The sequence below is a fragment of the Megalops cyprinoides genome, chromosome 1, assembly GCF_013368585.1.
Source record: "Megalops cyprinoides isolate fMegCyp1 chromosome 1, fMegCyp1.pri, whole genome shotgun sequence".
Classification (NCBI taxonomy): Eukaryota; Metazoa; Chordata; class Actinopteri; order Elopiformes; family Megalopidae; genus Megalops; species Megalops cyprinoides.
Window position 1 is genome coordinate 14,378,185 of NC_050583.1, and position 12,008 is coordinate 14,390,192.

Below are 12,008 nucleotides of genomic sequence, written 5' to 3' on the forward strand. Positions count from 1 at the left end.
GACGGGCTGGTTTGAGTATTTCTGTAACTGCTGGTCTCCTGGGATTTTCATGCACAACAGTCTTCAGAGTTTACTCAGAATGGTGGCAAAAACAAAAAACATCCAGTGAGCGACAGTTCTGCGGACGGAAACGCCTTGTTGATGAGAGAGGTCAACAGAGAATGGCCAGACTGGTTTGAGCTGACAGAAAAGCTACTCAGATAACCACTCTGTGCAATCGTGGTGAGCAGAAAAGCATCTCGGAATGCACAACATGTCGAACCTTGAGGCGGGTGGGCTACAACAGCAGAAAACCACATCGGGTTCCACTTCTGTCAGTCAAGAACAGAAAGCTGAGGCTGCAGTGGGCACAGGCTCACCAAAACTGGACAGTTGAAAACTGGAAAAACGTAGCCTGGTCTGATGAATCTCAATTTCTGCTGAGGCAAACAGCTGCACCAGCAGCATGAATCCATGGATGAAACCTGCCTTGTGTCAACAATCCAGCCTGGTGGTGGTGATGTAGTGGTGTGGGGAATGTTTTCTTGGCACAGTTTGGGCCTATTTACCAATACCGATCAATCATCACTTGAATGCCACAGTCTATTTGAGTATTGTTGCTGACCATGTGCATCCCTTCATGGCCACAATTTACCCATCTTCTAATGGCTACTTCCAGCATGATAATATGTACATCTTTATTTAAAAAATCTCACCTACAAATTCCTAAATACATACATTGATAAATACATGTAGTCATCATGTTACCAACATAAATATATTTTTTAAACTATACCTGTATTCTTAAAAGTTGTACAAAAAGTATGAAATGGTTTTACACAGGAGCAGTAACCAAACTGGTAAATAAGCTGAGGCCATAAACTTAGTTGGGACATCAATAACTCTGAACATACTTACAGATGCATTTCATGTTCACAGTATGTGGTCTGGGAGTTGAACATTTTTGCATTGCTGCACCAAGACCAAAATGAAAATCGCTGGGCTTGTTCTAAAACAACTACTTTGTATGTTTCTTCTTTGAACCAGTACAGTTCTTCTGTAACTGATAAAGCTAATATATGATTACCATTCTACAATTTTTCAGCTTGCTTTTCACTAAATTGTCTGTTAAAGACATGAACAAAGCGCCTGAAAGTGGAGATTATATGGATGGCACCACCATAGTGCAATCCACAGATGTCAGTCCAGGTTAACGTGCAGAGGCAGGGTATCAGCAGTTGAAGCACACAGATTTAATTGGCTACAGTGCCACTATGTCAGTCATTGCCTTGGTGACAACCCCCTTCTCTCCATCTCAGTCACCATGTTTTCACTGAGAGCCTTGTCAATCAGTTCAAGCTCCCGGATTTTCTAAATGGGGAAAAAGATGAATGTTAATGTGACTCTTCTACAAACCATTGTCTTTATTAGTTTCAGCTAAGTTACTACAAGTATTACATATTTCAGTCTTTCTGTACTAACAGCAGTACGATATGATGTCCATGAGTTTTGTGGTGTGCCACAGTTGTAATTTCATTGTGCATGATTGTATTCATGTGTGCAACTAATTTTCTGTCTTCCAGATATGTATCCAGTATGATGACACTTTCTGTAAAATCACTGTACCAGTGAGGAAGTGGGTACATCTCAGGGCGAAGCGTTATCTTTAAAATCTCAGCTAATGTTGGAATCTGTATAGCAATGATCTTCATTACCTGAATATGTTATCAACTAGATGAGAGTGGCCTTGTGGTTAGAGTGTCTGCCTTGACTCTGAAAGGTTGGGTTAGCCTCCAGCCAAACCGTAACACAGACTTTCAAAATTATGCCCACTGCGCCTCTAATTGGCACTCTGGATTAAAAGTGAAGGACTGTGGCAAACGGCCCTGTGGTAAACTACAGTCATGTCCAGGGAGTGAACTTGTGCATCTGCCAGTTTAGGTCCACCTGAGTATTTACCTGTGAGATCTCCACACTGATGATGTTTTGGTACGCCTTCCCCCTTCCCAGAGCTGACATCTCCTCTAAAAAGTCCACTCTGTCTTTTATCTCATCCAGAACTGAAAGAGAGGCATTGAGCGTTAGTGGGAAAGAGGGCAATTTAGAGTGTGCTGAGTGGGAAAGGTTTGGAGAGCCGAACATGACGGACACCAGATCAAAGATGAAAGAGCGAAGACATAGCTTTCTTCCTCAAACTTACCCTCTTGGAACCTGTCCTCCTTTGGCTCTCCCTTCTCATGTGGAATTTCCTGTGGCTGGCTGGGGTTTGGCTGCTTTTTCCCTTCAGCCAAAATATTCTGCAACCTCATCTTCTCCTTCTCCAGATCCCCTGTGAGAGAGTGAAATAATGATCTTCAATATGCGTGATATTATTCTTTCTGCCAGTATCAAACTTGAGTGAGTTGGCCCTTCATGTCTGCCTGTCTGTGGCTGAAACTGCCTATTATATTAAATGCTCAGAAAAAAAAAGTTTATAGAAAAAAAAAAACCTTACGTGCTGCACTGGGGCGGAACCTCTCTCTTTTGTAGTTATCCCCAGAACGACACATTTCAGCAGTGCGTCTCTGTGGTCTGGCTGTCAAGCCAGCTCCACTGACTACCTGTCGCGTTGGGGTTGACGATGTGGGGTTGCAGACCAAGGGAAGAGCTCCCCCTCCTGGGGTAACGGCAGAAGACAGAAGAAGAAATTGTTTGCCTTCACCTTACCGAGGCTAAATGCAAATTCAGGCAATACAAATGACTACAGTAAACACATTCTAAGCATACACTCTGAGTAGACGCAGGGGTACTGTGAGATACTAAGTACTCACTCATGATCTCATTGTTGATTTGTCTCTGCTGGAAATTCGTGAGTTTTGACTCATGCATCATCACTGCAAGATCAGAACAAAAGCATTACTTTGAAAGTTATGCTTCGCAATAGGCATGCCACTGAACCTTTTTTAAGGCTCCGTTGTAAACACAATTTGAAACAAAGCATACAGTAAACAGGATATTGACCATTATGTAATAATTACTTGGAAAAATAGAACGGATATGGCGGACATTCCTTCTTAATCCGCTGTGATCACTACCCAATTAAAATTCTTACATGTCTACAACTGGCTTCTTCTACTCAGTAAAGACACACAAACGGAAACATACACTTAATCAAATCCTGTGTTTCCTTGCTGTATTGAGGCACGCGGGGGGAGTTCCACAGCCCTCCGCGTGGCTCATCTTTCATACTGTCTCCACTGGCAGATCCCTCCATCTGAGATGCAGACAGAAAAACGGGGACAGGGAGCCGCAGATGGGGCCGGGCAGTTAAGGAGATATTTACAGACACAATGGAGAATATTCACCGAGGCATCGTTGTTCAAAATGAACTAAGGCTGAAGCAGAAATAATCTCAAGCGGAAATAATGACAGACGCAAAAATGGGCGACATTAGTTTACATTGCCATTTTTTCCTGTATGTTTTTCCGTTACATGGGTGTAGCTCGAAGGGATAAAGCACTCATTTCAAACGATCGATCAAACATTATGTTGTATTAATCTAGTCATCTAAGTATGTAGCTAACTTTTTATGCATGTCATAAAGTTAGCTAGATTACTTTAATACAATGTTAAAATTGACGCAGACAGATTGATATAAACTTTAAGGCGGCAATATTATGAACATATAGCACTAGCTACATATTAGGTTCACAAAATGAGGTAAGATATCGTAGCATAACGTTATCTTTTTAGCTTCAGCTTTCTTTAGCTTTTACTTGTGTACTTCAGGAATCACCTTAAGAGATCTTACATAGTAGGCCTACTTAACTTCATTCGAAAAACACGGGAAATAGGGTTTCATATCTTTCCATTTGCAAGTGGGAATATGACATGCACTCAGAATAGACTTTACTCAGCCATTAACGGTCTAGATGAAATTAATGCAAGTAACAAAATAAATACCCAACGCTAGCCTCATCTAGTAACGTTAGCGGGCTGCTGTTATACTTAAAATGATTATAACTAGCGAGCCCACATAGCTAACAGAACATAACACAAAGTTGTTTTTGAAGAAAAATACCTGTAACTAGATATCTCAGTTAGCAAGCTAATTTACTACTTACCACGAGCTTGTTTCACAGAAATTCACAGTTACAGGCCCACTGAGTGTTTAGACAACGTTATCTCAGACACAACAGGCTGCCATGACAACAACACAACTTTGCACCATGGCAACAGAACGGGTTGAATGATAGATATGTAATTACTAGATCAGCATGGCCATTACAACTTGGGAAGCAATACATGAGAGACCTATCCGGCGCCACTTTAGATGGATAAAATCTTCAGAGGTCTTCTATTGTGGAAGCAAATGCAATTTTCATTTACATTTACATTTATTCATTTGGCAGACGCTTTTATCCAACGCGACTTACAAGTGAGGTAGAGCGCAACACAAGCGGAAAACAACAACAAAAAACCCAGTCAATTTCACCATAAGGAGTCAATTTCATTAATGGCTCTGGAATATCAAGAACCCTTTGTGTGTTTCCAGTAAGAACGCTAACGCGGCCAGGTATCTGAGTGGCATTCTACTCCGAGCTATGCATTTCATACCTAGCCGGAAGTCAAAAAGTGAAAGGAAGGAATTTAGCGGGAGAGCGTGTTTGAATTTGAGTCAACAGTACCAGACATTTACATCTCACTTGAGTGTTAAAGATTATATACACAGATATGTCTGATAACGAAGACAAGTAAGTATGTCGCTAATCAAACCTAACAAATTTGTCCTGCAGGAATACGACGCTTCCGAGACCGATGATCTCGCTGGCTAGATAGATCAGGCCCGGCACTTTGAACTGTGTATTTAGTCGAGCTAATACTGTTAGCAGCACATCTCTCTAGTTGATTGTACGCACTTATAGTCATATAGATTAATATTACGCTAAAAAGTAAGGATCTTTTTTGTTTGTTTGAAGTTGTTGAAGTTTGCTGTTTGAAGGTGTATCGTATTAGTCGCCCTATACGCTGTAGTTATACAAGTCTGATAGTACTGTGTCCTCAAACAGACCTTGCTCTCAGCTGAGAACTGTCTCATTGTGGAACTGTACACATCCTGTCCCCGTACGGTCGCTATACTTACTGTATGCACTTTTGTAAGTCTGCTAAATAAATAAATGTAAATGTAAAGACACCTATAGTTCTAAAAACTATTATGGCTGTAAATGATAGACTATTACATGAGCGTCATGTTTTTGCTTATCAATATATTTCTACTACAACATTATACGTAATGCCAGAAAACGTCAAAGAGTTGATATTTCACAGAGTTGCGCAGGATGATTTACAGATTAAATTTCTGTCAAAGGGTAATATGTCTATGAAGACACACCTGGATGTAATCTAGCAAGCTACCACTATGCTTATTTATTAAAATCACATGTGCACAACTTGTTTCTCAGTTTTGACGATGGGGATTTTGATGATGTTGAAGAAGATGACGGACTAGATGACCTAGAAAATGTTGAAGATGTGAGTTCTGGCAGGGAAGCGCTTACCCTTGGTCTATATCTTACTTCCTGTTTCCACATATTCCCTACATATGGATGGGCTGTTCTGTCTTGTTGGGCATCAGATGTGGCCATTGTTTGAACTTTACTTGAGCTAGAATACATCTATACCAATACTGCACTCAAAACTAATGTAATTTAATCTGGTTATTTCCTCTTAAACTTCGTTGGGTCTCTCTGTAACTGCCCCACTACTTTCCTCATTTCACAATCGAAAAACCCTTCTCCTTGTCCTGACCCGTTTCAGGAGGATGCCGAAAATGTGCAGATCCTGCCGGCGGGAGAGGGACAGCAACCAAATCAGAAAAGAATCACCACGCCCTACATGACTAAGTACGAGAGAGCCAGAGTGCTGGGAACCCGCGCTCTGCAGATAGCGTGAGTACACTCCTGTATGTTCATGTGAATGTCTCAGTCCTTTGCCATTTTTACATGCAGTTCAGAGGTAGCCTGCGTTTCAGATATGCATTGAGGCAGTTTCAGTAGCGTATTTTGTCCGTACCTTTCCAGCAAGTATGCAGATTTTGCTCTCGCTGTTTTAATTGTTCTCATTACTTTATCTGTAGAATGTGTGCCCCTGTGATGGTGGAGCTGGAGGGAGAAACAGACCCTCTGCAAATTGCCATGAAAGAACTCAAGTTAGTACCTTATTGTGTTAACATGTTCTTGTCTGGACCATTTGTAAGGTTTGATTTTTATGGTAATGTAGAACAGTGTTCCCACATTATAAGCAAAGCTTCAACCCTGCTTGCTGTCTGTGTGTGATGATCAGCTGTTGACCAGGCTGTTTCTGCATTTTCAGAGGCAGGAAGATCCCCATTATCATCAGGAGGTACCTGCCTGATGGCAGCTATGAGGACTGGGGCTGCGATGAGCTCATCGTCACTGACTGAGCCCAGCTGGCCAGAGCCGAGCAATAACTGAACCAAACCGGAATCAGCTGGAACCAGCTGGGACCAACTGGAACCAAGCTTAGGGAGAACACTGAGCCAAACCAAACTGACCCAGCTCCACTGGAACTCCTCTGCCTGTTAGAGAGAGATCGGTGTAATAAAGCACACACCGAGCCGTTTTTCTCTGTGACACAACAGCTGCTGGTGCTGTGATTATATTATTTTGTGCGTAAGTTACATATTCCCTGTGGCAAACATTAAAAAAAAAATCAGTTTTACAATCATGACAGTGTGGTGCTGGTTGTGTTAAACTCATAAAATTGTGATAATTGTGGTTGTTTTGCAGCCTCAATAGGGAGGTAAATGTCAAGGTGAAATGGGAGGGGAAAAAAGGTGATTTCTTAGGTTGAAGGTTAATCAGAACATAATTGGAGCTTTAATGAAGTATATTCAGAAATGTACTTTGTTCTTCTTAGTGTGAGTAAACATTTTAGAAATAAGAAATAATTTCATTGAGGTTTATAAATATATCTATATAGATTTTAATAACTTTAGAGTTTGCTGTTTTTTGTAAGATGCTTTTGGAGCAGGAGTATCATTATGTTTGCTTATCTAAATGAGGGACAAACTACTTTTTTCCTTTAATGGTTTAAAGGCTTTGCTTTCTGACTGTCTGACTGATAAGCATAGACTCTGTATATTGTAGTAACCATTAGCTGTTCGCTCTCCCACCTATCATTTCACTGGTTTCCTGTGTGAGAAACTGTATCTAGGTCTGGTTTAAAAGCTCAGATAAACTCCAATCTAATGAGATCTCCTTGCCCAGCCTACAAACATTGCCCTTCTAGGGGGGCTCATACCTTATCTTTGAAGGCTGCGTTGACCATAAACATACTCTGACTGTCAATTGTACATTTTTAAATGGCATTAAATAGGCCAACAGGGACATTGACAGTCGGTGTCCGTGGAGAATTTGACCTTTTTCTCTTTGATTGTGTTGAAACTGTACATTTAGAGTAGGTGCAGTACATTTAGACTGTACTTACTTACTAAATTCAGATTTTACAGAAGTGTAAAAACCTGTCTTGGGAGTTTACCCCTGACTAGTCTGAGTGAGTGCCAGAAGATGGGGAGATCTGAAAGGTATGCTGTACAGGCGCTCAGTCTGCTGAATTGCTTCCTTTTATTACCTCATCCCAGCTGTGTTGCTGTTTCCTGGGAGGCCTGTGACTCATTTCAGACAGAAAGTCAGTACTTCACAATCACTTCAGCTCCACAATGCCTACAGGTGATACTGTTCACAGTACCTATCAACATGCTCCAACCACACCACCTCTGCCTATAGGGAAGTAACCCATCACCCTGCATACCATGCGTTCAGTTGTGTCCCAATGCGTAAAAAACACAGTAACAAGGCATTCTGGGTTTTTTGGAGCCACTGTTTTATTAAAAAAAAAAACAAGATGATCACACATAGCTGTCAAATACTTATTTTCTCTGTAATGGTGTTTAAACTTCCTATGATTGAAAAGTTTCTAGACTTGTTTTTTCCTTCCTACTTTTAAATATGTTTCATTTTGATATGACTGACATGAGAGCATAACATACAGTACAAGTCACATGTTTGGACACACTTTTCTCTCTTTATTTTTTACCATTTTCCACATTTCAGAATAATAGTAAAGACATCAAAACTAAATCAAAGCTATCTTATATTTTATATTCTTCAAAATAGCTTATATATATCTATATATATAGGAAAGGAATACATACATATGCATCAACATCACAGTTTATATTTGTCTAAGAAAAAAATTCAAGCATTTCAGCATAAGCCTTTAGATCAAAATGTCTAAAGGCACGTTTCCCATTATCTTAATCGGGTATGTCCAAACTTTTGACCACTGTATGTAGACACAGAGGCACAAAGAAACACAATATGAACTGTTCGGCTCTGGAAGTCCCCTTCGTTTCTCTCACAGCCAGGCAGGTAGTTATAGTAAAAGTATGCCAGCCTCTCTCTCCTCTCTCAGGCACAAAACAGTCAGTTCTTTGTGTTTTTGTGGAAGTGGGTGGCATTTCCAAGGGAACAGGAAACCATGAAGGACATGAGAGGGGAGAGACAAAAGGGGCTGGGAGATGGGCTGATCAGAAGTTGTTCCCCCAATTAAGAGAGCTTTTGTTTGGGTGGCAATGATACCTCAGGTCCTGGCTTTATCTAGGCCCTGTTGCATTCCGATATCCATCATCCGAAAAGGGAAGACAAAGTTGGGTCGGTGCAGGGTTTACTTTAATCGGGACGGAGCTACAAAACTGAAGTATGTCGGGTGAAAATCAACATTGTCACATCTGCTGACATATAGTCTGTGCATATCTGTAACGTATTATCAACCATGCAGTGGTCTCTATAAGTGGTGATAAGTAAAATAACTGAGAACTGAAGATCCCCATTTAATGAGGGTAATACACAACACAGGTCTTTGTAGATGTGCATGAGGTTCTATGGTAGTTGGTATTTCTCTGGCAGTGACATACATTGATTTATAGATATTTTTGTTTATGGTATAACTCAGCTTTTCCTCTTGTTTTTTACACTACACATGACCTCATTTCACCTGTGGGTGCCTCCCTCCCTCCAGTTTTGATGGAATGTTTTTAATCCCATTACTTCCCAAATCTTTGTGTGTGTGTGTGTGTGTGTGTGTGTGTGTGTGTGTGTGTGTGTGTGTGTGTGTGTGTGTGTGTGTGTGTGTGAGTGGAAGAGAGAGGCAGAAACAATGTATGTATGTGTAAAAGTTCCTTTGTATCATGGTAGAACTACAGATTAGGCAGTCTTACCTTACGGCCTCATGGTCTCTGCCCTGTCCTTCATCCCCATTCTCATTCTCAATAGTTCTCTTTGTCTTGCCAAGTAATACACAGCCGATTAAATAGCGGGAATTAGGAGTAAGACTTACCCTAACACATACAGTACATATACATTCACATATACACACACAAATCAACCTGCTTAGGAACAGAGTATAGTTATAGTGGCTTTGTTGTAGTCTGTAGGATACCGAATACTGTGATGTTTAAAGTTACCAGTTCTATAATGTGCTGTAATGCATTTAATGCATTGTCTGCACACTTACATCTGCTTTTACAAGACAAACTGTCAATTTTCAAATTCTCTAGAGTGAGTCCTGATGGAGGGCACTTGCCTGTGTGGAGTCTGTACATTCCTTGTTAGAATATTTTCTGTGTTTCCTGTCTTCTCAATGAAGTTCATATGGGTTCCTATTTTCCCACATGTATGTCCTAGATAAGAGGTCATTAGTTACTGACTGAAAGCTCAACTTCACTTTACTGTATTACTGGGAACTACACAGACAAGCCCTAATTAGCATAGCCTGAAGTCCCATTAGTGATCATTAACAATTATGCATTTTTATTATAGATGAAAACAGTAAAATTTTGTGGAGTGTGGTGCATTCGTGACATCCTGTTAGCCTTTGATTTATTCATTGAATACCATGCAGCATTAGTCCTGGCAGGATTAAAATCTATTTTCAAAACCACAACTTTTACAAAACCAGATAGAATACATATTTATTTAGTTAGGAAGGAGTTAGCGTTCCTATGTCTCAACTGATATGCAAATTTTTTCTTTAACCCAACCAGGGGACAGAAGCATGAAAAAACTAAAAAGACAGTCAGGTGTGCAGCACAGAACTGCTCCCCAAGGATAAAGGACAGTCTCAGAAAGTATAAATAATTTGTTTTAATACATAACATTTAAAAAACAATTACAGGAAGTGTGACATTTTGTGTTGGAAAAAGAAGCATAATGAATGTCAGGAATGTAAAATACAGTGTTCAAAAATATCAAAAAATTGTACCAGACAGAAAAAAGATAATATCATAAAAATATATAAATCACAAATAAGAAACCCATGATATTTCACATTGTTACTGGGAAGGGTGGGAAGAGGGAGAAGAGGGCTTTTTGTCCCGTGTTTCTGTGAGAGAGGGACAGTTCCATGTTTCAAACATGGCAGCAGATGTAAACACAAGCCTTTGTTAAGTATCATAGATTTTTTACATGTTTTCTCTATTCTTCAGTATACTTTCCTGTGCATCAGGAAAGTGCTTGGTAATCACTTCTACACGTTGTAGCTTCACGTAATACCGGTATATTCTAAGAACGATTTTGGCAACTTCTCCATAACAAGCTTTCAGAGCCTATTGCAGCTCTTTTGGCTTGCCCAATGATATATTTTAGTCGTTAGAAATACAAATCCTATAATTTGTCAGAAGACCAGGAAACAAGAGGACAGATTTATTGGCAATCAGACACACTTGGTTTAGTACCTATGTACACTTCAAAACAATCATTGTTTCTGTACTTGAGAAAAGAGAGTTACTAAACTACCAATAGAAGTTTAACCCTATTACACATCAAATGGCAGAATTAAGTTCAGAATTATCATTGGGCTTTAATCTAGCAGTCTTTGGGAAATGTCTTGTTCCACTTTCCTCCCGCTGATTTTGTAAAATGCCAGCTATTTGGCATGAAATAAGTAAGGCTTCCATGATCAGGTTGTTATATTTTGGACACTGAGGCATACAAAGCAATGGTGTTTAGGCACTGGGGATTTTTGCAGTATGTACATTCCCATTCATTCTTACTCACATTCACTCAGTCTGGCCTCTACCATAACTACCTTGTAATATAGAAACGTTGTATTAAGGATATAAATGAACAGAATGAAACATAAGTTGTAGCTAGAGTCAATAAATGAGCATCTTACAATAAAATGTACATTTATAAGGAAATGTAACATAAAATATAATTATTCTCAGGTGGACAGTAGTACAGACTTTTCAGTGTACTGTTACAGTGACAAAAACATAAAAAGGACAATAATAATTAGAATAACAACAACGACAGTAGAGATACACTGCCTTCTTTGACAACGCACACAGTAGCCTTCATTTTGGTTAATAAAAAATGATTATTTCCTCATAAAAAATGGTCTCATTCCTATGTGTTTATTCCTATATGTTTAATTTTATATGCTTTGCACTTCATTCTTAAGACTTTGGTGTGTTGCTATGAACCCAAACCAGGACCTTGTTTTCGGGTCAGATCTGTTCTGAGACTTTATTCGAAGGCATGCTGGGAGTTTTCTTCAATTCTGTTGCACACGCAGCATATTTCTTAAATACACTGTAGAAGCCAAATGTTCCTTCTGGAGCCTTTCTGGCTTTGTCATTTCCTCAGTTTGTAATACAGTATATTCATGGCTGGCACTTATTATCATATTGGCTGATGCCAGCTGGGTGTAGCTAAATGTCTGGCTGACTCTCAGTGTTGGTGCTGGATGGAACTGAGAAATATTGACTGTGGTTGCTCTACATAATAAAACCCTTGCTTTGTCATGCAGGTGAACGTGACACTTAAGTGACCCTTAAATTGAAAAGCTCAAGTGACGTAAGCTCAAGTGAGTAATGTATTACAGTAAATCAAAATGGGAAATTATTTACAAAATGAAAAAAAAATGCATCCAGTGAAAACAAGGAAAATTAGAGTTCTGACATGTAA

At 39.7% G+C, this 12,008-nt stretch overlaps 2 protein-coding genes across 2 annotated transcripts; one reads left to right on the plus strand and one right to left on the minus strand.

Moving 5' to 3' along the window:
- Window positions 1-1,260: 1,260 nt before the first annotated feature.
- Window positions 1,261-4,155, minus strand: c1h22orf23 (chromosome 1 C22orf23 homolog). Its single transcript, XM_036523347.1, has 7 exons — window positions 4,083-4,155; window positions 3,124-3,232; window positions 2,790-2,852; window positions 2,474-2,635; window positions 2,180-2,308; window positions 1,939-2,039; window positions 1,261-1,350 (listed from the first exon to the last, which is right to left on the minus strand). Exons 2-7 carry the CDS (start codon window positions 3,230-3,232, stop codon window positions 1,261-1,263), a joined length of 654 nt encoding a protein of 217 aa, XP_036379240.1. The 5' UTR covers window positions 4,083-4,155.
- A 457-nt stretch (window positions 4,156-4,612) lies between these two features.
- On the plus strand, window positions 4,613-6,589 carry LOC118791298 (DNA-directed RNA polymerases I, II, and III subunit RPABC2-like). Its single transcript, XM_036548610.1, has 5 exons — window positions 4,613-4,712; window positions 5,421-5,490; window positions 5,776-5,906; window positions 6,095-6,166; window positions 6,331-6,589. The coding sequence occupies exons 1-5, from the start codon at window positions 4,693-4,695 to the stop codon at window positions 6,419-6,421; spliced, it is 384 nt and encodes a 127-aa protein (XP_036404503.1). The 5' UTR covers window positions 4,613-4,692; the 3' UTR covers window positions 6,422-6,589.
- Window positions 6,590-12,008: the final 5,419 nt, after the last annotated feature.

Bases quoted from the DNA above. Each gene is read 5' to 3' on its own strand.
- LOC118791298 (XM_036548610.1), top strand. From the start codon at position 4,693: ATGTCTGATAACGAAGACAA. The intron at 4,713-5,420 runs GTAAGTATGTCG...CTTGTTTCTCAG, and splicing joins ATGTCTGATAACGAAGACAA to TTTTGACGATGGGGATTTTG. The intron at 5,907-6,094 runs GTGAGTACACTC...CTTTATCTGTAG, and splicing joins ACCCGCGCTCTGCAGATAGC to AATGTGTGCCCCTGTGATGG.
- c1h22orf23 (XM_036523347.1), bottom strand. From the start codon at position 3,232: ATGGAGGGATCTGCCAGTGGAGACAGTATGAAAGATGAGCCACGCGGA. The intron at 2,636-2,789 runs GTGAGTACTTAG...CCGTTACCCCAG, and splicing joins AATCAACAATGAGATCATGA to GAGGGGGAGCTCTTCCCTTG. The intron at 1,351-1,938 runs GTAAATACTCAG...TTCCCCATTTAG, and splicing joins TCAGTGTGGAGATCTCACAG to AAAATCCGGGAGCTTGAACT.